The sequence below is a fragment of the Paralichthys olivaceus genome, chromosome 3, assembly GCF_024713975.1.
Source record: "Paralichthys olivaceus isolate ysfri-2021 chromosome 3, ASM2471397v2, whole genome shotgun sequence".
Lineage (NCBI taxonomy): Eukaryota > Metazoa > Chordata > Actinopteri > Pleuronectiformes > Paralichthyidae > Paralichthys > Paralichthys olivaceus.
Genome location: NC_091095.1, coordinates 5,521,419 through 5,547,967, shown reverse-complemented (window position 1 = coordinate 5,547,967; position 26,549 = coordinate 5,521,419). Strand labels below are relative to the sequence as shown.

Genomic DNA, 26,549 nt, shown 5'->3' with positions numbered 1-26,549 from the left:
TATCTATCTAAACACTATCAAATTGTACGTTAATGATTTAACTTTGAATTTGTTTTGTGCTGAATTTCTACCTGTTTCTTTCTCATTCTCAGCGATTCCCAACCATCTCATTTTCTCGCTCCTTTCCTTCATTTTCCGTCTCTTTCTTATCTGTCATGACACTCCTCACTCCCCACTGTCCAGTAAACTACGGCTTGTAAAACACACACACACACGCACGCACGCACGCAGAATCACCAACCATGCCTCAATAGGTTTCCACAGCCCTGGTTTACTATGGTCTACTGCACAGGGAGAAAATATTACATTTCTACTGCTGTTGGATCCAATCATTTTCCTCTGACTACTGGGTTTGTAACCATTATTTTCACCTGCTGAGAGAGAGAGAGAAAGAGAGAGAAAGAGAAAGAGAGAAATAAATAAATCTCGAGAGACAAGCAAAAGCAAATGAGATGGATGCAGGTAGAGTCACAGAAATATGAAGAGTAAGAAGATGTAATTAAGGGGGAAAGAAGAAAAATACAGATGAAGTGACAGAGGCGGAAAGCAGGTCAGGTGGGTGGAGGAGAGAGCGAGAGCAACAGGAAGAAAAAAGAAAGTAAGTATAATAAGGACAGAGATAGATCCAGCTTCTTTTTCATCAATCCCCCGACTCCTCTTTTCAAGACATCTCTTATCCTTCATCACTGTTGTCACTGCAATATGTCCTCCTCAAGGAGGAAAATAAATAAATAAAGCTGAGTCGCTTTTTTCCACAGGCCACAGCATTAGAGATGTCATCAAAAAGTGCGATATTTTCTCCCCTCGATAGATCCGAGCAGAGCAACAGTCAGCTTTCTTAACAAAAACACGGCCCCCTAGATATTTAGAATACAGCGCTGCCAGTTTAGGGCCGGGCCCCGTTGGCTAATTAAGATAATGTGGTGAAAAGATAAATATGGGCTGGGGAAATGCTGTCAGCCACTGCTGCTGCGGCATTGAATTGATTTGCACAAAAGAAGCTGTTTATGTTGAGGAGATGCAAAGTAAGAGCAAAATCAACATAAAGAGGCAGAAAGGTGAGAAAATTAAAAAGTCTGAAACCTTGTGCATGGGAAAGTTTAGCTGCGGCCGGTGTGTAGATGCACACGCTCCATGATGTTATTATAAGGATGTTATTTGTGTCTGGAAGTCGACACACGTCAGCTGTGCTTGTTGCAGACCAGGCTATAGGATAATGAGAAGATGCTGCAGCAGGGAACAGATGTGAACAGCTTGTGTCCAAAAAGTCATCCTGCTCACTGGCATTGACGAGGGACGTTATATAACACTTCATTATTTCTGTGGTGGGACGACAGAGTCTCCAGCAAAAACTGCTGCATTTTCTTATTCTAGTAAAAACTCTTCGTGCTTCTGCAAACCGCAAGGTTTGACCAGGAAAAGGTTGATATGTCATTGAAAGAACAGGAGGCAGATTAGAAGTTGTTTTTGTAATCAGAATTTTTACTGCCAACATCCCTTCTGGTAGAGAGAATGAAATGTTGTGAGCAGGTCCATTAACCTTCCTGTTGTCCTTGGGTCAAACTTGATCTGTTTTCAAATGCTTCTAACGTATCTCAGAAATATGGTTTTCTTTCATGCAAAAGCCCGAAAATATTTCTTACTACGCTCTTCAGAAATAAAATGAATGACTATTTATTTCACAAAATTTTAGGATTTAAAAAATTTAAAGTGTCATTATGTACTGCCGTTAACAAAATTTAAATGTTTTGTTCAAAACAGAGTCCTGACTTAGCTTTGACATGTATCACGGCTCCTAGTCAAAATCATTCTGAATGTCTGCTTTTCTTAATTCAAAAAATTGAGGTGTAATTCAATGTAAATTCCAAAAAGAAGTGTAAAATTTGTGGAAAGGATTTTGTTGACTATAGGCTTGGTTGACAGGAAGACACACAAAGGTTAAAAGACGCAAACGCAGGAAAAAAACTTCTGAGATGAGGTTACACAGTGTTCCACCACATCTCGGGGGCCATGGCAAAATCTTGTGATTGACGTGACCACTGCTTTTAACCCACTTGGAAAAGCGTGTGCTCAAACTGTCAAGCGTGGCACAAACTGTTCTTGGCACTGTGGTTAAGTCTGCAGGACACCGTCGACGAGACGAGAGACGGAACAAGAAAAAGGTAACACGAACGAAAAGAAAAGAAAGCAGAGGCAGTTTGTAAACTTTCTCTGGATCCTTGTGACATTTGAGCTGCTTTTATTGACCAGTTCTGTAAGAGCTGACCTGTGGTCTGTTCCCACTGATCCTTCACATCTCAATCCTGTCCGTGAAATTTCATCTGACTACTTTAAAGGGCTCATTTGTCTACTATTGTCAAACAGCAATTTACATGTACATTATACATGTATTCAAAATATATGATATGGACGACACTGATGAAAAGGAGCAGTACCACTGGATATTGTGGGGGGGCAGTGTAGCCAACAGTTCAAGTGAAGCGACAACAAAACCCGAAGAGGAAACGTAAAGAGCGGCTGGACGTGATGTCTACATGGTTGGAAATTGATGTGTCTCTTATTGTACGTTGAAGCAACATCAATTAGCCTTGACTTTGCTCACGGGCATCTTTCACTAATAGCACGAGTGGGGAAATTCAAAAATATATTTACCTCGTAACTTCAAGTTGACATTGTAATGCCTCCGAGATAGAGGAGGCACAAATGAACAGCCTTGTTTATTTCACGTTTGTTAGTTTAGATGATGTGACACTTGGCACGTTGTCGAATCTCATCACAGAATGAAACTTTGCATTTTGTGTGAGCAGAGTCATAAAATGCAGACGTATGCTGATGTCTTTGTGCGTGCGTGTGATTGGGCCACACGTATGTGTGTGTGTTCACTGTGGCTTCATTAAGTCCACATTACCTCGGCTTCACAAAGCAGCCATCTCTATATTTACAGTCCCATCTCTATTTATGCCTCTGAATAAATAAACCTCAACGTAAACAACAGTCCCGTCACACTTTCTTTCTCTTCTGCACAATAACGTGTGCAACAATCAACAGCGCGGACGCATCTCTGCATTACTTCAATGAGCAGAGAGATATTCATTCGATGCATCCATATATCCATCTTCTTTCCTCCTCTGCCCTCTAATAAACGCCTCGGCCTCTGACAGGGACTGTTTGCTCGGCTTAACAGTAATAAAGATTCACACAGACACACATGAAGCAATCAATGGGAGTTTTTATGCCACTTAGCTTAAGAGTGAGGGGCTGTTTTCTGCTCTAAGCTCTCTCATTACCAGACCAGTTCAGCCTATAATGACTCAACCCAAGACCGATGGCGGGGATCACTAATAACACTCTTCTCCTCGCTCTCTCTCTTCCTGCAGAAAAGTTAATTTGCAGAGTAAATCAATCAGTGGACGGTTCCATTCCCACTGTAAGAGAAAGGGTAGTTATGTCTCTGAAAGAATTTTATAAAGTAGATCAGGGTTCTGCATCCTCAGAAATAAGGACTGTAGGAACAAGGTAAAAACAAAGATGAGATTTCCACGAAAGTTAATGGAAGGATGGCACATGAGCCAAGTAAACCAGACCCGGACAAAGTGGTGGGTCAAGGTATTTAATGTCACTTTCTTTTACCAAATCCAAGGGGAATAATTCATGGATCTAGATGAAAAACAATCAGACATGTTCAGGGGACTGATTTCAATGAGTGGGAGCCGTTCTTGTTATAATAAGAATAATTAAGCTTCCTGTAAACTCACAGACAACAACTGAAAGTGTGAACGTCTCGCAGCGATGACAGCCTGTGTGGTCTCCCACTTTCCTAACACAGTGCTCAACAATATATTGTCTGAGCTGAGCGATAGAGACAGACACTTATTTACAAGATGAACAGCTGAGAGGCAGCGGGGAAACACACAGGAGAGGATGGCATGAGAAAAAACAAACGATCTAAAGAACTGAAATGTATATTTTTGCACTGACATTATAAATCCAAGCACTTTCAATAAACCAGGAATATTATTGTCCATTCTCAAAAACGTAACAAGCCTTATTTTGTTTCTAAAATTCCCCAAAGTTTCACGAATTTCAGGGACCCGTGGGAGCGCTACAACACTGATAATACACCGATTATACTTTCTATTCCTCCTTAATCATTGCATTTACAGCAATTACTATTCTTTTAACCATTATGAATAAATTGTTGTGGTGATTTAAATTGTACCAAGCAAACGTCTGAGGGAAGCAGTGATTGCCACGACGCAGGATTCTTTGTTTTCCTTTTGGCACAGTTGGACGTGAAGCATGCAGAATATCCTCTTTAATCAGAACATCACTGCACAGCAGAAGCTTTTATTTGTCAGGAAACGTTATCGGTGGGTGTTTGAGTGGTTGTTGACAGACAGCGTCGTTATCGCTACAGCCAGCTGTAACAGACGGAGTGTGGCGGAGACTGATTAAAAACACACAGACGTCGCGCTGAACTTTTCAAAAGGCGGTTTAAGGTACGGCTACTTTTACATTTAGATTTAACGGTTTTGGCAAAAGATGACCTGACCTGCAGCTGAAGGACAAACACTAAAGCTTCGAGCTGAGACTGCACAGAAATAGACTGTAAATAAAGTAGGACAACATGCTGAATGAATCCCCACTTCCTCCATGTAAGTAGATGGGACATGTGCCAAATTAAAGAATTTAAGTACGTCAAATAATCTTTTCCCAAATATTTTAGGTAGTTCACACTGATCTTTATTCACTGGTACATTTTTTTCTATAAGTTTGGTTTTATTGAGTAATTTGATGACATGAAAATGGGTGAAACATCATGATTGGCAGCTGAGACTGATTCACGATTGTCCGAGTGCACGTATCAACTCATCCCTCGGTCAACGCTGCACAGCCTGCAAATGATGTCAATGGTGTAAGACAGCAGCGTCTGTCTCCGTGATATTATGGCTTCATGTCTCTAATGTGGGAGTCTTTGGTTGAGATGCGAGGATGGATGTGACTGATGACTGTGCATCCCAGGCACCATCAGTGCTGCTAAGAAACTTCAGTGCATTTCCACCTCCGGACATGAGGCGTCCGTCGTTTAGCAGCGTTTGAACCCAGTGCAGCTTTGAGAATTGAAGATTTTATTCACATTCATAGCACCGCCCCAGAGTATTTACCCAGGCCAACGAGAGGTACAGACCCTCTCGTGTCCTATAGCGAGCGGGCAGCACGCTTCCCACACAACAGCCTTCCCTTGACACTCCAAGGAGAGCAGAGGCAGCTGGCTGCAAACTTTTCATTAGCAGGGACTGCAGAGAAAGATGGCAAATATTTATCTTTGCACAGATTGCTGTGCAGGGTCTGCATACAAAGCGAGACCCTCCTTCCACACAGTACCACAGTGTGAGAATAGTGTGGGATGTGAGTCAGTAGTTAGGGCTGCTGGACTGGGAAAGTAAGCAAAGTTGGAATAAGAGAGGGTCTCTGCGAATTTAGTGAGAATATCCATCAATGACAGTGTGTGAGTCTTTACCTCTACAATTGTGTGTGTGTGTGTGTGTGTGTGTGTGTGTGTGTGATATATGGCTCACCCACGGCCTTGCAGGTCTTCGAGGCAGGGTCCATCTCGTAGCCTTCGTAGCACTCACACTTATAATCTCCTTTGTAGTTGATGCAGATCTGACTGCAGGCGTCTGGATTCTCACATTCATCTATGTCTGTGGACAGAAATATGGCTCATAAATAAAGATTAAAGACACACACACACACACACACAAAGGCTTAAATGTCGTAAGAACACGGTTTAAGAGAAGCATATGCTCAGTGTCTGATATATCAAAAGTGTCTCTGAGGAGAATCTTCACTTCAAATAATTCTCTCAAATTGAGTTTCTAGGATTTATAATCTCAGAAGAAGAGGTTTCATAGAAATGAGGAATCCTTAAACAGATGTGAATGTTGTAACTTGAGAAATTATTGATGATTTAAAACATAATTTTCATTTCAAAGTCATTTTCAATAAACTCAAAAAAGTAAAGCTGGCTAAATGTTTTTAATGCTTTTGACGGACGTTTCTTTGTTCATCAAATTGATGAATAACCTGTCCACATAATGTTTCACCTCTCCTCACTGGTATTTTGTATATTTGTTCAAGTTCAGCATCAAGATATGAAACTGCTTTTTAAGTTAAGTTTTTAAGGTGTCTTACAGGTACAGGGTTCCTAGGGCAAAAAATTTAAATGTTTTCTGTACCTAGTTCAATACGTAAATTTAATTTAATTTACACGAGAGCTCATCATATTACTTTTGCTTTTATGGGATGAAGATTTTTATCCCACATTTAACTTTAAATAAACATTTTTTTGTTGTTGTGCCTATACAACCACTCTTGATTTAATTTCTTCTTTCAATGATTGTCTTACTTTCCATATAGATGAATCATAAGCTCACTATAAAAGATGGTGTCTCACTTTGACACATCGTGATAACTAACTTCAGAGAGCAGGAGTCTATACGATACGTTTTATTGAGTTACATGGAAAATTCTGCACTGGACAACAATGCTATAAAGACAGGACGTGTCAGATGTTGTGTTCAGACTCTACAGTCAAAACTTCTCCTAAATCCAGAATGTCTCAGTGTAAGTGTTTAGAGTGTAATAATATTTATCACATGCAATAAATAAGCATTTTTTACAGCAGCAGTTTACCTTTGCTACCATGCAGCCCAGCTCCAGGTCTCTACTGAACACAGGAACTACCCATCTACTACCTGAACTACCTAAACAAGTTCTGCCGAACACTTCCTCTGACCAGTATATTTCCACCAGTACGTTCAGAAGCCTCGTTCAATCCACGTTTCTTCAAAGCAAAGGATAAAAAAGGTTTGACCAGGTCCGGTAGTGGTTTTTTTTTCATTTACCTCCACAAGTCTTTTTGTCCAGGAGTTTGTAGCCGGAGGGACAGTCACACTCGTGACCGATTCTGCGGTCCCTGCATATATGGGAGCAGCCGCCATTGTTGTCCGCACACTCGTTCACGCCTGCAGAGAGAGAGGAGGAGGAAGGACGGAGGAAGGGTGAGGCATAGAGGCAAGGAAAGGAAAGAGGAGTTGAATTTTGATGAAATAACTCCAGTTGGCTTTCGAACAAAAACGATTCAGGCTGCATGGGCCATTTTAAAGAGAGAGGCAAGGACAAGACCAAAACATCTGAGGCTTACACATTTAAATTTAAAGGGACACAAACTCGAGACACTGAAGCTGAAGAAACAGTTGGTCATTGTCCCTTCAGGTTGGTTCTGTACACATCAAATCATAATTTAAAAAAAAAGATGGGCTTAGAAAAAGACAGACAGAGGTATGGGTGTGTGTCTGTGTGTGTCTGTGTGTGTGTGTGTGTGTGTGTGTGTGTGTGCAGGGTTTTAATGTGGGTCTGCTTGCGTGCATGCTCATGGCCCAAAGGAACAGTCTTAGCCAAACGCACCTGGAGCCAATCCATCCTCCAACAGGGAACTTGGCCTCGTGTACCAGGTGCCACTCGGCTATGAAGCTATTGTAGCACGAGCACATGCTCTCCTTCACCCTCTCATCTCATTTCCTCCTGGTTTTGTTTTTAGCAGAACAGATTGGACCGTCTCTCAGTCGGCCTTTCCTCCGTGTCTCTTCCTATTTGTATCCGTTTCTCTGCCTCCATTTATCCTTTCAGCTTTCAGCAGCACTCCAGGGAGGAGAGAGGGATCGCTGCCTGAAAACTAAAGCTGGTACTTCATTACCGGTTTACATTAAAGATTTAAGCTTCGAGGCTACAGGTAAACTGTGGGACTACAGCGAAACACAGAGAGAGTTGAGAAATATGGAAGTAAAGACTCGAAAAGATAGCTTTACCAGTTTATAAGGATGAAATCTATAGAAAGCTCACTCTATTCTAAATATCAGTGTAGCTTCGCACCAACATAATATTAAAGTCAAAGATTGTGACAACGTCAAATCTTATTTTAATGGATTTAATCTACAACAGCAACTTAACTAAAGGCCCGAAAAAATAAAGGGACACTCAAGTCTCCGTTTGATAGTTTTGGCAGAATATTAATGCCCATGTTTTTTGAATTTAACATCCACATATGGATGTAATATTCAAGTGTCCACATACTTATGAACATCAATAGAGCAGGAATTTCTCTCCTGAGGATTTTTCTCATCTCGTCTTGACCATTGTTCATCGCTGCATGTTGAGGAACTCTCATTAGTAAATTGGGCCTTTATTGATTGGCCATATTTAAGGAACGAGAGTTGGGAAGACATGTAACAAATGTCGGGTCGGAACATGCGGCTGCTGCAGAGGACTCAAGTACGCGGGGGGGGCTACCGATCAACTAGGTTTGCTACCGGGCGCCATGCAACTATCATATTCATTAGGTTGTCAGTTAAAACTAAAACATGGAGAAGGAGAGGATGAACGATATGGTTACAGGGTGATGCCAGTGCAGCATATTCCCATCTGCCTCTTTTCAGAGCGAGACCCATGATGCAGCGTTTCCTCAAGTAATCTCAGAGAAATCTGCTTGTACATGCACTTGCATGAAATCTCACTGATGCATCTCAAGTTACTTCAACTGCAATTACACGAGCTATATTCACTTGATGGATTTTATTAACTGGTATGTTTCTCTCAGCTGCCTCACTATGTTTACAGCCAGATTGCATTGCTTGTGATATAAAACCCGTGACTGAACATCGCTGAGTGCTAATTATTTATGGTGTGTGCATAATCTGTGCGGCTGCTTATGGGTAACGTAGTCCTGTCACGTCTTCATGGCTGAGATTGCACCAGGGGGCAGACGCGCTCAGCTCTTTGATCACAACAAGGCCGCTCAGAAACGTCCCGATCCGTGCTGCCTTGATCAAATGAAAAATCCTTTTACTAAGAAAAGTGACCACCCACATTAGAAGGAGTCGATGATGCCGAGGAATTAATGTGTGCTGTTACATTAATGTGTGCTGTTACATTAACATGTACGTACATCCATGTACGCCTGTGGGAGGTGATGGAGCTAATGAGTATCTGTGTGTGTGTGTACGGCGAGGAATCATCTCACCACACTCCTTCATGGGCTCGTCAGACCAGTCCTTGCAGTCCTTCACGTTATCGCACACCTTGCTGCTGTCGATGCACTCGCCGTTCTTGCAGCGGAACTTCCTGGGCCCGTCACACTTGGTAACTGTGGCGAAAACACAACGTACAATCAAAGTTATAGATTATAGGCTTTCACTCACTGACCTGCATCCTACAGCTACAAATACACAACGTCCAGGGGCTTTAGTTTGTGTCTACAGATGTAATCAAAATACTCCACATGCCTTAATTTGATTATTGACAATATGACCTCTACTTCTTATTCAGACTATGAGGTTAATTGGGTTAATATAAGAATATTGGTGAAGTGATTCATTTTATTCAGACTTACTTAAAATTAACAATAAATACATGTAAATGGTTGTTTTGCTCTTGCACCACAAATGTGTACAGATTTAAAACTATTCACCGGATCATTTCATCTAATTCACCAATAACTTTCACTGTTTTTGCCGAATGTCATTTTCAATGTGACTGAAACAAACACAAACAGCCTCTTCCTGTCTGTCCTTGTTTTTTTTGTGTATTTCTGTGTCACATGTACACACACACACACACACACACACACACACACACACACACACACACACACACACACACACACACACACACACACACACACACACACTGCACCATGTACTTTTGGAAACTGTGATATCATTTTCACTTTCACAGCTGCACTTCAGAACACTGGGTTCAAGATAAAGTTCACTGCCTCAAAACGTAACGTCAGGGCGAGAGGTGATGTTTGGCAACACGAGATTCCTTGAATATCATATGTATAGTAACTGTGCACGATGTAGCCGAGTACAAAATGATGCAGTGGAAATAAAATAAAGGTACAGACTCCACATTCAGTTTAATTAGCTTCATATTTAAGATAAATGCATTTTATTGCATGTAAATTGATATATTCTATCAATCTGGATGACATAGATTTAACATTAAAGAATGAATAAACCTATTATGATGCCAATATCTCAGTGAAACATAAAGATAACAAGTGACACCTTGACATATATTTATTTTTACTGGCTTCATTTATGTTGGAAATCCATCTTAAAACACCAGGCTCAAAATAAACATTACTCGGTGACAGTGAGGTGATATTCATTGTGTGATATTGCATGCGGGCTTGTTTATGCCATATGCAGTGTGTGGTTAAGCAAAAACCAAAACTGTGAACTTTAAAATCTTAACATCCTGAGACTCTTCAAACACTTGGATTCCCGTTCCTCTGTCGTTCATAGTTAGCAGTTTCATAATTTGCTTCTTTATTCATGAGGCAGAATCAACAAGTGCAGCCAAACATAACCATCTGTGATACTGTGATCCCCCGGCGAAATCCTGAAAATGTAGAAATAGGATTTTTTTTTTTTTGGGCAGTAAATCAAGTATTGCAAAGAAGAGAGAAGCATGAGGGGATCATATTTTTAGGAGTTGCATCACCAATTTTCTCTGCAACAGAATATTTAGTTTTCACAACATTATTAACCAAAAAGCCAGTTTTTAAATTCGGGGCTTACTTTGACTGAGCACTTTAGTTGGGCTTACAAAATATTTGGTCGAAGCCTCTTCTGTTTTTGTGCTTGGGACGACTTCTCACTCAACTCATGGGGCGAAGGAATCAGCTATAGAAGCTTGGTTTTCACTTTTTATGAACCTCGGGGATGTTTGGCAGCGATGCTCTGCAGGGATTTTTATATAAGTGTATTTTGTGAGCTTTGTGTGCCTGTATTCATTTGAGTCATTCTCATGAAATCGTGGTGTCAGATTTGAAACATGAAAATTTAAAATAGGGATAAAAAAGGTCATTTTCTTTTGAAATATAAAAACAAGGTACTAAATTTCTTATTCCGAAAATTTTAAAGTTTGTAGAGTTACAGGAATTATTTAATTGTACTGATTTCTTTCACCACGCCCTATAATATACAACCATTTCTTTAATATTTCATGATTACCTGACATTTTGTACTTTTGTTTCTCCAAATAACAAAGACCATGCAGGGTTGTGGAGTAAATGTACTGTGCAGCTGACGATCAGGTGGTTGTGTGCATGCGGCACTGTTGCCTTACTGTTAACACAGCCAGCTTCATCGCTGTAGTCCGGACAGTCGTGAACTTTATTACACTGCTTGGTGCCATGGATACAGGAGCCGTCGCCACACTGGAACTCATCAGGCCGACACGTTAGCAGCGCTGAGAGAAACAAACACACACATCCATTAGATTTAAGTGACTTGTTACATTTTCATTACAGTCAAAAATAAAATCTATGAGATGATACAAATCAAAAGGATCGTAACACAAGTGCAGAGCATTTTCAAATGAACACACAAGTGAGTACAGTTTGCAAATCCAACAGTAATCTGTAATACACCACTCCTGCCTGCACAGTAAAAGTCCCAATGGAAAAGAAAAGCAGGCGGGTATTCATCCAGTGACCTATTCAATGTGTGTGTGTGTTGTAGGCTTAAGGCATTTGTGTTTGCTTCCTCTAACGGCAGAGGACAGGTTTATTTAACTCATTCGTCTTTTTAACCGACTGTTTAATTATTCATGCGTTGTGTTTTGGACCAGCTCTACCGAGGGAGTGAAGACAGATGTGATCAATTGCTGCACGAGGCCACGAAAATACACGGCGCACAATCACTGTATCAAGACACAGTCACACGCACGGTGTCGCACCACACAGCGTGCACCTCCGCAAACTCACACGTGAGGTGAGCAGACGCGTTAAATGATCAAAGTTAAAAATGCATGTGTGCAGTAAGTTTACATGAGCTGCTGGAGGCTGACTCAGACTTCTGCTGCTCGAATAAAGATAAATAGATGGATGAAGACAAACATATGTTAATGCTAAACTCAGCAAAGTGTGAAAGACATAATCCTGTGCCATCAGAAAATGTGCTGATTCTTTCAGCCACATGATTTAGATCTGAGCTCAGCTAATTATGATTAATCCCCGAGATGAATAGTTATAATACCGGATTGCCATTAGCGGAGATGGCGGCAGGAGGGAAAAGGAGAGAAGCAACCGAGAGATGCGATTCGGCCGCTCCTCATTTGCATTAACCTCCTGCCACCGTGCTCGCTTGTCTCAGCGTGTCTGTAATAACACAGGATTATTGAGACAGATGTCTGATATAAGACAGTGGATGTAACCAGGGGACGAGGACTGCGGGAAGGAGCGGAGTTGATGGAATAGAGGAGGAGGAGGAGAGAACAAGCTGGAGGTATGAAATGATTGTCAATTTTCTGATTCACATTAAAAGGGTTCACCTCCCTGTGCTCAGCTCATGTTCTCTCATTTACATTACACAGACATCTGAGACTATTACACCTCAACTGAAACAAACCAACACCCGCCCACGTTCATCCGCACTTTGATGAGCATCCAATCAAATGCATATCAAATACATGCAGCTCTAAACAATGGTATCGAAACAGATGGTTCCACAGACACGTGTAGAGCAGGAGGGAACACTTGAACTGACATGCAATTATGTTACTGGGTTTGTTCTTGTACATGTAATACCACATAAAACATTTTATCATAGACCATGAAAAGATATTACTTTTCATTTCAGCAAACAATGCAATATGTCTATGAAAGGCTCATATCGGCTGATATGATTGATCAACCTATGACCTGGTCGAGCTCTAAAAAACACACTAATTAAGACGAAAGGTCTTAAAGGTCACCAGCAACCTCATGTAATGTACATAACAATAAGGGAAGGACAGCCTGTGAAGCATGTGCTGTATAGATCTGGATGACGTGACTCATTTATCACTAATTGTTCCAGATCAGATGAATTGAAAGCAGGAATATTGATTTAAAGACCAGGAAGGTTTGAGTGTTACTGCTTCTATAGACCGTGATGCACGTATCAACCTTGTTGTGACATTATATTCAAATAAAAAAACCGTCCCATCCTACACCTGCATACTTAGATGGATCTTAAAGTTAATACAAAGTTATGTCCTCATATTTATACAGTATCATGATCAATGATCAATTCACTGAAAAGGCCGGGTGAACTTTGGCTTTTTCAGTTATTACAGAAGGTATATAGATTTTATAAAACCTCCATGACTGTGTGATTATTCCAAATATAAGTATGTGTACTTGTCCCTGTGAAAGCATTAGTGTGTGTGAGTGTGTGTGTGTGTGTGTGTGTGTGTGTGTGTGTGTGTGTGTGATTGTGTGGCAGCACAGTACGCGTGCATCATGTCATATGTGTGATGCTGCTTTCATCTCGCTGAGTGGTGTAAAGTGTGAATAGGAGACCAGATGGGAGTCTTGCTTGATGAAGGACCTTCACCTCCCACACACACACACACACACACACACACACACACGTAGATTACATGGTTGCGTGGCAACACACTCTATGCATCATCGTGATAAAGTTTGCATTGATCTCCAGTCGTTTGGTGGCACAACGAGATTTGTCACATAATCTCTACACTCGATACACAGCATGTTTGCTTCTAGTTCCATTGTTCCACAACAAAACATTGTTGCATGTTTCATCTCCATGAACCACCTTCACAAAAGGCTGCTGTTAACTTTTTAATACTTCGACACCAACCAAGAAGAACTTAGCCTTTTTATACTGTAAGTACTTAACGGAGACTTTGTACTATTTGACAGAATTTATATAAAAATAAAAACACCAGCAGGAATGCTATGTATGGGTTGTTATTTTTTTAAATGCAGAAAGTCCAGGTATCAGAATCGGGTTCAGATAGGGACAAATGGTTTTGGACATCCGCATATGTAGAGATGAAAGGCCCAATGTCCGGAGGCGTGAAATCATTAAGTTCCCTCACAACACTGGCTGTGTTCATTTTAATTAAGCAATATGTCAACATTATGACTCTTTCTTGGGTTTCGTAGCTCCGGGTAAATTTTTTTTCATGCTGTGCAAAAACAGAAAATTCCAGATAAATTTGGGATCTTGGGGCTGTTTTGATAATCATTAAAAAGACAGCAGCTTCATCCGTTAGATCCCTTTCACTTGCATGTTCATTCACGTGCTTATTATTCACCCGAGATGACTTACGACAGTTTGCTTCATCAGATTTATCCTTGCAGTCGGCATCCCCATCACACTTCCAGTTCATGTGGACACACTCCCCGCTCCCGCACTGGAACTCGCCCACCGGGCAGCGAGGCTTCTGGGGCTCCGTCCGTCGGCTGCAGCGCTCCATGGACTCGTCCGACTTGTCCTTGCAGTCCGGGTCCCCGTCGCAGCTCCACAGGGCGGGGATGCACTCCGAGTCGTTGCAACGGAACTCGTGCTGACCGCAGGTGGGAGCCGAGCACTTCTCCTCATCGCTGGTGTCCCCACAGTCGTCGTCGCCGTCGCACACAAAGATTGGTGCCAAACACTTTCCGTTACGGCACTGGTAATCTTTGAAGGGGCAGGCCTTGGCATCTGCAGGAGAATAAAAACACTACAGGTCAACATTTGGAGCAATTTTGATTTGTTCAACATAGAATCTTCTACATAAATGATTGTTATTTCGTTAATAGAGTGAATTTAAAAGCTGAGGTGAACTGAACTGTGAAATAAAGCAGACACGCATTTTAAGTTAGCAGACATTAGCTTATGTGGGAGTAGAAGAGAGAAAATGAGAGTTAGAGGACAGAAGTACTGAACTTATCGCTGCATATATTCAAACTCCTCGGGGGAGTGGGAATATATGAAGCGATATGTCTTTCTCTCGTCCTCTGGAGATGGAATGAAAGACATGTGTTGGTGTGAAAATTTAGAGTTAATGAACTCAGGGCAATTCCACATCTTCCTTATTTGCTCCTGGGCTTTGGAGTCTGTTGAGGGTTAAAAAAAAAAAAAAAGAAAAACTTTGATCTGAAGTCAAACTGGTCGCTGTGCATGGAGCTGAGGAGCTCAGCTTTAAAGCACAAGTTCCCTGGAAGTCCGGTGGAGGGACGTGGTCGTACTCCCTCCTCCAGGGAGTGTTTGTGTATTTGTGAATATTTGTACAGGAGCACCTGCAGAGACTGAGTATATATATTCATGTGTCTGCTTGTCTGTGCATGTGTTGATTTCATCTTCACAGCAGCTCAGGGCTTCAGACAGCAGGGAAATTATCGCAAAAACGGTGACAAATATGATATCAGCATTGCAAGAAGGGAGAATTTGTGAGTGCGTCGGTGTGTGTGTGTGTGTGTGTTTGTTCGCTGTGTTTGTGTTTCACTGGCAAACAAAATGTTTTCCTCTTTGCCACATCCCAGAAGTGACATTATCTAATTCTATCCAGGTTGGACAAATCAATTTGTATCATGTATCCTGCTAAAAAAACAAACCACTTTGAAGTAAGTCTCCTCTCTGGGCGACCAACATAAACGTTCCCCCCCTCCTCTCTCTCTCCCAAACACGGAACGCCAAAGGGACTCATTATGATAATAGGCTATCGGATTCCCTGCTAGCTATTACTGCTAGCATGCTAATCATCCCCCCACTCAGATCTTAGTAATTTAATTAACATGAGCATGTAAACAACATCAGCAGCATCCCTGCAGAAGCTCCGGCGGTTCAGGGGTCACGGCCGGCGTTTCTCTCGGGCAAACAAAGTGATTTTTTTTTTGTTTTTACTTTCTGTGCAAAACAGCTTTTTGCTCATGAAAACAATAAACAGATTTGCCTGATCCCAGAGGGGGGAGATGTGTCAGACCAGACACTTCTGTTTTCCTGCTTTTAAGTTGTTGTTGTTTTTTTAAATAAAGTTTGTTTTCATTTCAGCAAAGAGCTCGGTCAGTCTGTGTGTTCGCTGTACACAGGGAGGCTGGGATAAGCAGCTTGTTAGTATGGCTCCCATCGGGATGCAGCGCTACAAGAGAGAAAGCTTGCTCTCAATTTCCACAAAAGAAACAGACAGGTGGTTTGTAATTCATTGAATTTGTGTCTTATGGATAAAAACAACTTTGGTGTGGGTTTGAAACTCACGGGGACTCAGGCTGTGTTAAACTCATCCTTCCACAACGTCCTTGTAGGGAAATAATGCTTTTGCTTTTGCACCATCGTTCAGCTGCTTCCTCTGTGTCTGATACCAGGGTAATCAAACCTTTTTTTTTCAATGGGGTAAGTAGAGAAGTGAGCCACGCTTCTTCTTTTTGGGGGATCCACATATGTTGGGTCTACCCCTGAGCCCCTGAAGGAGCATCCTGATTAGATGTCTGAACCACCTCAGAGTCCCATTTTGACGTGAAGGAGCAGAAGTTCTACTCCCCCTGGACATCCAAACTCCTCACCCTCTCTCTAAGGCTGAACCCAGTATTCAATTATTGATAGAAAAGTTTTAAAAGCTACTATCAGTATCTACACATCAGTGACATTAGTGCAAATGTCTCCCACTATTACCCCCTCAGATTGTACAGTCCTCCTGATTTTGCATTTAAAAACTCATTTTTCACAGTCGTTAAACCAGAAAATGTCCAATCTCCCATCACAGAGCACAGGGGCATGTCATCCCCATGTTACTTCAATCCCTTCATCCTGTCACCTGGCTACATCAACGCTGACACGTGTCAAGAGGACCAGGGTCGATGAGTCAGTCAAGACGGCCTCTCAGTTAACAGACCAAAACCAATTCTAGGAAGGAGAGGAGGAGATTAGGGAGGCGAGAGGTGCTCAGGGGAGCACATGGGTTGGTAGATCCATTGATAAGTGTGTAAGCAGCAATGTCCTTTCCCACCTGGAGGGATCCATCACTAGAACAACAGTCAAGCTAATGTTAGAGCAGATAAAGACAGAGAAGATGAGGGTCACATGTGAGTGGAGACAGATAAGATATGATGGGGTCACAGACAACAGACGTGGTAACAGTGAGCGATGCATCATTTACTTTATTTCTTGATGTTTCAAATCCTTTGATTAAAAAATAACAGCAGAGTTTTACCCTCAGGAGGATTTAAGTTAGAAATATCACAATAATAAGACTTGAAAGGAATCAGATGGTGTTTAGGTAGATTCTTGACAGTTAAAGTAATTAAACATCCATCCAGTAGATTATTCTACCAATTACAGTTTTAAATAGGCAATCAGTAATCTGGACATTAACCTTCTCTGCCCGTGGGTGACTGTGTTTAACTTAAGCTTTCTACCCATCCATCCCCAGTCCCTCAACTGGACAGCTAATAGATGGAGAAGAAAGATAGGGTACACCTCAGTGACCTTGATCTGAAGGACAATTGAACTCTCCTGCAGCATGCACGAGTGTATCTCAAGCAGGTATGCATGTGCACGTGCACACACACAGAGGAAAATAAATGTAATCTCCAAGAAAACACATTTAAACCTGCACACTCGTAGTGGTACACATGCTGAGATAGGCTCCCTAACACATAATGTAAAAAAATAGACACACACACACAAACACACCCACGCACGCACACACAACTCACTTCAACCTTTGTCTATGAGTCACCAGGTTTAATGTTTCTGGAGCGTGGAATCCAATCAGACTCTGGTCTAACATGTCGGCCACTGAGCCATGATGCGGGAGCGTGTACCACTGTGCACAGGCATACACACAATTCCAGCCCCATACACACGCTTGTCTACAAACCTTAGTTCACCAGGTGCTCAGGTGGAAAAGCAAGCTGAAGTTCACAGATTAACTCCAACAACCAGAAATGGAAATAATACATTAACATCACAGCACCGTGCAAAGTGCTGCACTGAGACCAGGAGCACAGCACGCTAACTCCACAATCAGCTAAAAGCAGGCGGCAGCACCTGAAGGCATTTCAGAGGAGACTGGGCCTAATGGGCCGGAGAGTGGACACGAAACATGTTCATCTACTCTGTGGAGTAAATCAATATGGATGCCTTGTTTTTCATATATGATCATCAATAAAAAAACATCTGTGTTGAGTCAAGCAGATACACAAAACTTAATTCCAAACAAATCACAATCCGATATTCATTGATGAAGATTGATGAGAGGAAAGAAACATTGTGAGTAGCCAGTTGTTGAAATATCTTCACATGAAGTTTCCAATGGTTCTGCTGGTTCAAATATAAGTCAAGACTATGTTGTTGCATGAGCTGTCACTTTACCCACTGCATTCTCCACTGAAGAGCTAACCTTATCCACCACGGTCCCCAACACCAAAACAAAGGCAAAATGTCATGAAACCCCAGAAAAAGAGCTAAATGCCATTTCCAACAACAAGAAAACATGTTGCGTCTTCCTTTTCATTTGTAAAATGAAATATTAATCCTTGTTAATATATTTTACTGAATAGTTTTTGTTGTCGTGTGAGCAGCAGGTGGAGCTAGAGCAAAATACGTTTTAGACAGTTTTATAAACAGAGTTGTTAGATATGCATTAATAAGCAACTAGGGGCAAAGTATTGAAATCTACAACTGGATGTTTTACAGTGCAGCTGAATGGTTGTGTATCGTACAGGTCTGGAAATGTTAACCTGCCACTTAGTTGGAGTCGTAACACTGAGGAGTTGTGGGAGGAAGTGGGGGGAGGACGTTTTGGATTATTCTTTTGATGCAACACATTCTGAGGAGGAGGTTGTGCACAACAGAGCTCCAAGTGTGCGTGTGTGTGTCTGTGAAGTCAGATATAGACAAGTTGACACGCAGTCCCTCTCCTGGGCTCACAAAGTGTTTATCAGTGCTTTGGCTACATTAGACCTTTGAAGCATTGATGCGAGAGGATGGAAGCATGTGCACACTAACACACACACACACACACACACACACACACACACACACACACACACACACAGACACACACACACACACAGAGACACACACGCGTATACACTTGTGGCCACCAGACAGACAGGCCCTGAGCACTCAGCTCTTTGAATTGCTGTAACATAAAAGTGATCCTCTTTTCCTAATGGAATAGACAGATAGACAGTGAGGAGACATTGAATTCAAAATAGATTTATCACCGACTGACAAACAGAAGGCAGCCTCCAAAAAAAAAAAAAAAAAAGGTCTGTCCAAAGAGGATTTACAAGGCGCAGAGCTGACGGTGACACGTTTGGAGTATCGGCAGGAATCTAACAAGTCAGTCATCTCTTAAAGTTGGAAGAAAAAAAGAGAAAGACAGTGAAGACAGAGTCACTGCACATTCAGCTAAAACGTGTCACACTATTCCATTTAAATCACATTACGCAGGATTTAACTTGTCTCAATGGAACAAAGCCACGTCCTCGGGGATTCAAACCCTGCTGTTGAAGCTAACGACTCATCTTCTCTGTTTGTCTCTCAAATGTTGACATAAGTTTGAACTTGGGTTTAAAGACATTTCTCTTAAGCCAACAGTGTAGACGATGTTATATTATATGTGTTTTTGGATTTGCAATAATCTGAGTAATAATCTATGATAACATTTCTCATGGTTCCAGCGTTTAGAGTAAAAACATGTCAAACTAAGAAAATAAGACCTGAGTGTGGATCGGCAGTAGAACCCAGAGGATCCGAGCAACACGGCAGCTTAGGTGACGGAAAGAAGTGACACAAAAGTCACAGAAAGACTCAAACTCTGTGTCACCTGATCGGTGAACACCAGGGACAGACTTTCTCTCAACCAACTTCATGATGAGACGGGACTGTGGGGAATTTCACACACCGACACACACTGAACACACACATCAACAAGGACGGGGCACTGAATACATCCAGGATATTTCAATAGTTCAATCACAACTGACAGCAGTTAAGGCTTGAATATTAAGTGCAGTCACAGTAGATAGAATGTGTGTGTGAGTGTGTGTGTAGGTGGAGCGTGATGGATGTCCTTGTGTGCCTCTACATACATGTAAGCGTGTGTATTACTGACATAACATGTGGATGTTGTTAGTCATCGATTCATATTTCACAGATTTTTAGCCATTAAATGTAGAATGTGACATGGCCATCACTCTGTACACGACTCCACACAGTCTTAAATCTTATCAGTGCCCCCCTGTCCCACACACACACACGCACACGCGCACACGCACGCACACACACACACACACACACACACACACACACACACACACACACACACACACACACACACACACACACACACACACACACACACACACACGTTGTTCACAGTGACCTCCACTGTCTGCATGTCACGTTTCAATATATTTTATTGAGATGTGAAAATTCAAAGTCACCTTGTACAGATCATTTAAAATATAGAATATGAGCAAGTTATGAATGTCATAATAGAAATGGAGTTGATTTTACTCTTAAGTTTTCTGGCCATAAAAGCAGCAACAGATCCTTCCCTCCCTGTCGTCTCCATGTGACACTGAATGTATATAGGTGTGTGTGTAGTGTACCGCAGAAAGGACGAGGTTGGGGGGTGAAAGAGGAATGAGCAATGTTCTCAAAGCTCTCCAAGAAAACGGCCCAGTGCTTAAGTGTGAAGTCAGTCCACGCGCCTCCGGGTGCACAGTGAGCCTGTTTGTGTGCTGGCGCTCCATTACATTACACCTACGCTCACAGTGAGAGCAGTCAAAGGATTATAAATGAAGGGGGATGTAATGGGAAGAAACTCTGAGACAAGAGGCTCCAGATCTGTGTCTGTGAAGTCACCTTTTCTCGTGGAAACGTGGGTGAAGCAAGATAAAAGAAGAAGAGTGCAACACTACAAACACACATTCTGCTGTTTTCTCATATATACACAAATATCCACTCTCATACTAGTGTATTTTTTATGTGGCTGGACGTTTGCTCATCCTATTTGATCTCTTATCAAATAATGGAATACAGGTTATATTTACTGTAGCCTACAGCCAGCTGGACTACTGGAAGTTATGTATTGTATTGCGAGTAGATGCCAGATACAAGTTTATATTCATCTTAGGCTGTGTATAAAGATGTATAACGCGTCTCCACTTCTTCCCGCTGCACAAAAATGAAGTGAAAATATCCCAGATACGAGTGGAGCCACAATGGAGTGGGTCTCATGATGTTTCACTTTCACAGCATCATTAAAACCAAACTTACTGGAAACGTGACATTTATTTGACGTGTTTTTGTTGGTCCATGTCCCACTCGCTAACATGGAGGAGACGGTGTTATACTATACTGCAGCCAGCAATCTGGGAGCAATAAAGATTGATTTCTGTCCTCACCCACTGTGGAGCGAGTGCTGACGTGCCTTTGGACTGAAGTGCCCACAGAGATGACATGTAAAGATTCTGAAAGAAGAAATCCTTCACTGATCACTATCTACGACTAAATCACTATAAACGACGGATGTTCCCTCACGTTCATTCCTCCTGTGAATTCTAATTTTCTGCATCACTTGCATGTCTTTTAAATGGAGGACCAAGAAACACCGGAGAGGAAGCGTCCAGACCTAGAATCAGACGGTGTTCACCTATAAAACATGCTGACACAATATAAGAAAATACACAGCATGGTCGTCCTCTGGCTGTAATCTGTCTTTCCAGAAACCAGAAGGAACAAATGCATGATGGATGTATGTGCTACAACAAAACTTAAAACTTTGTCCCCACTGAGCAACTGCATGACAGAATGTTACTGAGCCCACATCTGGATATAAAACTGGAGCTAAGTACGCTGGATGATGTAATAAATGCTACTCCATGATGATTGTATGTTAGCATATTAGCCACATTAGCCACACCAGAAACAGCCTGGATAACTGTGATAGAGCGACGCTGCTGCTGGCACCAGTAAAACTCACAAATATATATATATAACACAAATACGAAACATTTAATTAATTGTTGAGAAATTAATCACATCCAGACGATTTTATTTATTCAATTTGATCTTAATTCCAACCCTGCATCCGTGCTGAGAGGAGGCTGGACGGGAGAATCAACTAATCCTCTGAGCGTCTGCTGTTGATTTACATGCGGCGTATTAATCTACACAGTGCAATTTGTTCTAATTAAAAGTTGATTGGTGAGCAGGTGAAATATAAATGTTAGTTGTTTGGTTGTACATCCTCACAGAGGAAAAAAAAAAAAAGTAAAATTAGTATTAAACAAAGAAAAGAGAGGCCATCCTTCATGAGAACACCTCCTTCACACAAACGTGACAAATTATGTTTTACACACACACACACACAAAAACACACACACGCACAGACACACACACACCCTGAAGCGTGCGTACACACAGCTAGCTTTGGATGTGTGCCTGAATAAACACAATTTCATATTAACATAAATTAAAGGCTCATAAACTTTCTTCCTCCTCTAAATGTAATAAAGAAGCCCTCTTCCTGGATCCATGTTTTATTCAACATTTGGATATGCTCAATTAGCATCTCTAATTAACGCAAGCTGTACTCCAATTGTAGCTGCTCCGGGAGAAATACAGGAGAGAGAGGGAGGAGAGGAGGGCATCAGGAGGTGGAGGATGAGGAGTTGGAAGAGATGGATTCAAAGGGAGCAGGGGTGAAAACAGCATGTTTCAAAAGGGAAGTGGTTTCTCTCGGGCTTGGCTCAGAGTGTTTGTGTTTGCGGGTGGTGCAACATTATACATGCAAACTTTCTACACTGCAGAGTAAACGTTAGAGTCTTGATATTCATTATGAAAACATTCATCGACATGTCAACGTTAATCCGATGTAACTTCGGCCTCTCGGGGTCTTTCAATCAAAACCATGACGGTAGTCTGGTGACGTCGTGAAGCAGCGTGGGATCATGGGAGTTGTTGTCTCCATTAAAAACAAAACGACCAAAATGAGACATAATGTGACCCAAGTCAAAAAATATATATAACATAGGTGTAGTTATTAAATGTATTATTAAAAGAATTGTTACATATCATATCGTTTAACTCAAAACGAACTGACTAATGATTAGGGACTATTTCTGTTGTTTTACTGGAGCATCGATGTCTGTGTCTTTCCATTACTGATAATCCTATATGGTGCCGTGTGGGGGAAATGTTGTAAATCATTTCAGTTTGCTCATTATCAGACTGCTCTGTTACAAAGCGGTGCCCGATGATCTGCGAGCACGATGCTCATTTGTTTTTACATCTCTCTGTAACGTCAGGAATCAATTTTACAACAATAATAAATGTAAGTGCAGCAGCATGATTAGGTTTTACACTGCACAAACTCAGCGTCGGCCTGATTTATCTTTATACCTCCTCTGTTTTAATAAATAACACAGAGCTGAGGAGAGGAGGAAGTTACATTAATACGTCTGATTCATCATCTTGCTGACCCGCGTGGTGATGAACTGTTTGCAGAAATTTTCATTTGTCTCTTCTCAGCTTCGTGCTTTATCAGTGTGAAATGTGAGTTCTAGAATTGTTCTTGTCATGGTTTGTTGTTAAGGCGAATTCAATTCATTTGGTGCAATTGTTATATTCAAGACAGAAAGCCATTTCATTTTAGCTGATGGGAGAAAGCTAGAGAAGAAATAAAGAAAAGAAAATATTGCATGAGAAGTGAGTTTTTCCAGATGTTTTGATGCTGCTCTGCTCTTCAAGTTTGTAATACTTCCACAACACTTTTAAAACAACAATCCTCTCCATAGAAATATAAGAGCAAACGTTGTATTATATGGTGTTAGACACTGAAGGGGTCCATCACTTAATTAACTCATGACAGACAACTGGACCGTAAATATATATTATTTATCATTATGATGAATTTTTGATTATGTTTTTCATTGAGGTATTCTTTGAAGTTGTCCGCTGTGCAGGTTGCATGGCTACCTGTTGTCTTGCATATTGTCAACATTATCTGCTAACCTACTTTGTGAGGCAGTAACTAGGTGAAGTGTTGTTTTTGCACATACATACATATATATACAATTCACTTAAAGATTTGTTTTGAAATCCTCTTCACGTCCTGATAGCGATTAATCGAGGAAATAGCCAGAAGTTTCCACGCACCTAAATAACGTCTTAATATTCATCAAGACCACCATCAGATTTAAATGATCAAAAGATCAAAAGCTGCTCACTACAGGTTATCACGAATCCTCAAAGCCTCAGGCAGGAGATCAATTATCATCAAGAACCCAGTGAAACATGTCAGAACTGTACTAACCACTTCATTTCTACTTCATTAAGAAGCAGATGCTCACACAGGTCGGACACATGAAAGGGAATGGACTGAACACGTGGTCTCTGATCGCCCCTGCAAATCCAATACACAGAATTTAAAGAGAATATAAAAGTGCAGGTGCTTGTGATGTGAAGTATTACATCATATAATATATATATATATATATATATATATATATATATATATATATATATATATATGTATATGAGATCAGTAAAGGAACAGTGCATTAGTGGCCTTGACCACATACGATCACTGTGATGGGATAGAGAGATGCAGAGAGAGGATTTTAACTTTTATAAAAAGAAACTAAGATATGTTTCATGTGTTTGCATCATTTTGGTACAGGAAGCAAAAGTTTTAAATGAGCCTGATGAATATCAAAAATATTTATTTATAGATATTTATCTGTTGACTTCAGCCTTACACTTCCCTGAACTCTTATAATCTTTAATCACTTTCTTTCTTTTCTTAAACATTTAACATGTTATTATTATCTATATTGAATGTGTGTAGTCAATTCTTCCTTAATATCTAAAACAAAATAAAATATCTATTTTACTTACTTATTTCCTTATTATCCTATTTGAGAGAATGTATTAATATCCACTAGCAATCTTACAGTGTGTGTGAATAATCATACGTGTACATCTGCACTGTGCACACATGGATTTTGTGTCTCACTTTCAGTATGAGAAAATACAAATGTCACAGTGCCTGAGGGATCATGGGAAAATTATGGAAACAGATGCATCTCAAACACACGTTCACAAACAGCCGTGTAGTTCTATCCTTGTGAAGACCTCAGCCTGCTCCCACAGAACAGTGGCTGCTTGTGTGTGATGTGGTCGGTGTGACGTCGCAGTCAGTCCACGAAAAATGTAATCGCACTGAGAGGACTGAAACTTACAATGTCACCCACGTAGATGTCCAGAAAACTCCCTGTATATATACATTCTAAGTGTTTTCTTCTAACAGAGCAAAGGGCATACATGACATGCAATCTATATACGCCAAAAAGCTGCTGTGTGTGCATGTGTGTGTTTGTGCGTGCATGTCTGTCACAGGTTTAAAATCGATAACGCTGTCGGCCAGATGTTTACGCTGATGGAAATCAATGCCATTTTTACAGCTTGGATACCTGCTGCGAGTAAACGTGACAAAAGTGCATGTGTACTGCACATAATTATACAAACCTGTGTGTGTCCATGTTGGTGTGTTTGTCTGGAGTTTGTTCACAGAGCGATTCTGTAGCTTTTCTGTAAAACATTGTCAATGTGCATTTAATGATTTCTGCACAGCCAAACACTGAAATCTGACATCTAATCTTTCTAACCAATATAGAAACACGTTGTGTGCTTCTTCTTAAAATAGAGAAAAGTAGGTGTACTGCATTCGACATCTGACTGAAAGCATTCAGTTTTTTCTTTATACTGCCATGTTTTATTCTGATAGTAGAACAAAGATAGAATCATCATGCATGTGTGGGCGGAAAGGGTGAGACCCTGAGCTCCAGCTCTGTGTTGGGGATGACAGGAGCAAATATGATTGGCTGAGATGAACTGGCCTCTAACCAACGTCTTACACGCTCACAAATGATTTCTATGATCACATTATCACTAATTTCAACCTGTTTCAACACTCAGGATGTCCTGTGATGTCCTTGAACTATGAAAACAGTAAAAGTGTGCCACTACTACACCCAGTTGGTGACGTTTCATAATCAGCTCACTTTCCCTGGCAGGATTCTGCTCACGAGCACAATCACTGAGGCTCCGATTCTGTCTGTGACATAAAGAAGATCGTCTGTAAACACAACAGGATCGTTTGGCCACATCTTCAGATCATCTTCAGATCATCTTCAGATCATCTTCAGATCAGCATCACCCCCCATCGAGGTCACAAGAGCAGAATCTGACCAATTATCATCTATAACATGCAGCAGGTTTGATACTGTTTGCTTTGGTGATTATCTATGGAAACATACTGTGGGACAAGCTTCAAAAGTAACACCAGCAAAAAAAAAGAACTGGTGTCTCCTCTGTTAACTGGTCCGACTCTCCGAGGCTGCACAGAGTTACTTGCGTTTTCTCATTCCCTCATTAAGAAACAGCCAAGAACACGAACAAGATTGTGAAATGAAAAAACAGATCATGTTTGACATCTCCGGATGCGTAACACAGAAAATATATGTAAAAAAAAAGAAAGAAGAAAGAAATGAAACATCTCTGCTTTTCAGCAGGTGTGACACTGAGTTAAAAATACTCCGATATCCCGATTGCGCAACAATAAAGGTGACACGCTAGAAAGTATACGAAAAAATAAGAATTGTACGCCTGCTTTGCATATGTGATATT

General features: G+C 41.1%; 1 protein-coding gene across 7 annotated transcripts in view; it reads right to left on the bottom strand.

Annotated features, from left to right (window-relative positions):
* lrp8 (low density lipoprotein receptor-related protein 8, apolipoprotein e receptor) overlaps positions 1–26,549 on the bottom strand; it is a 140,650-nt gene that overhangs the window by 24,995 nt on the left and 89,106 nt on the right. For all 7 annotated transcript variants that reach the window (XM_020098498.2, XM_069521606.1, XM_069521607.1 and 4 more), the window contains exons 5-9: positions 14,193–14,567; positions 11,197–11,319; positions 9,083–9,205; positions 6,909–7,028; positions 5,580–5,705 (exon numbers count right to left, since the gene is read on the bottom strand). In XM_020098498.2, coding sequence (XP_019954057.2) covers positions 5,580–5,705; positions 6,909–7,028; positions 9,083–9,205; positions 11,197–11,319; positions 14,193–14,567 — 867 coding nt within the window. The remainder of the gene's footprint in view (positions 1–5,579; positions 5,706–6,908; positions 7,029–9,082; positions 9,206–11,196; positions 11,320–14,192; positions 14,568–26,549) is intronic.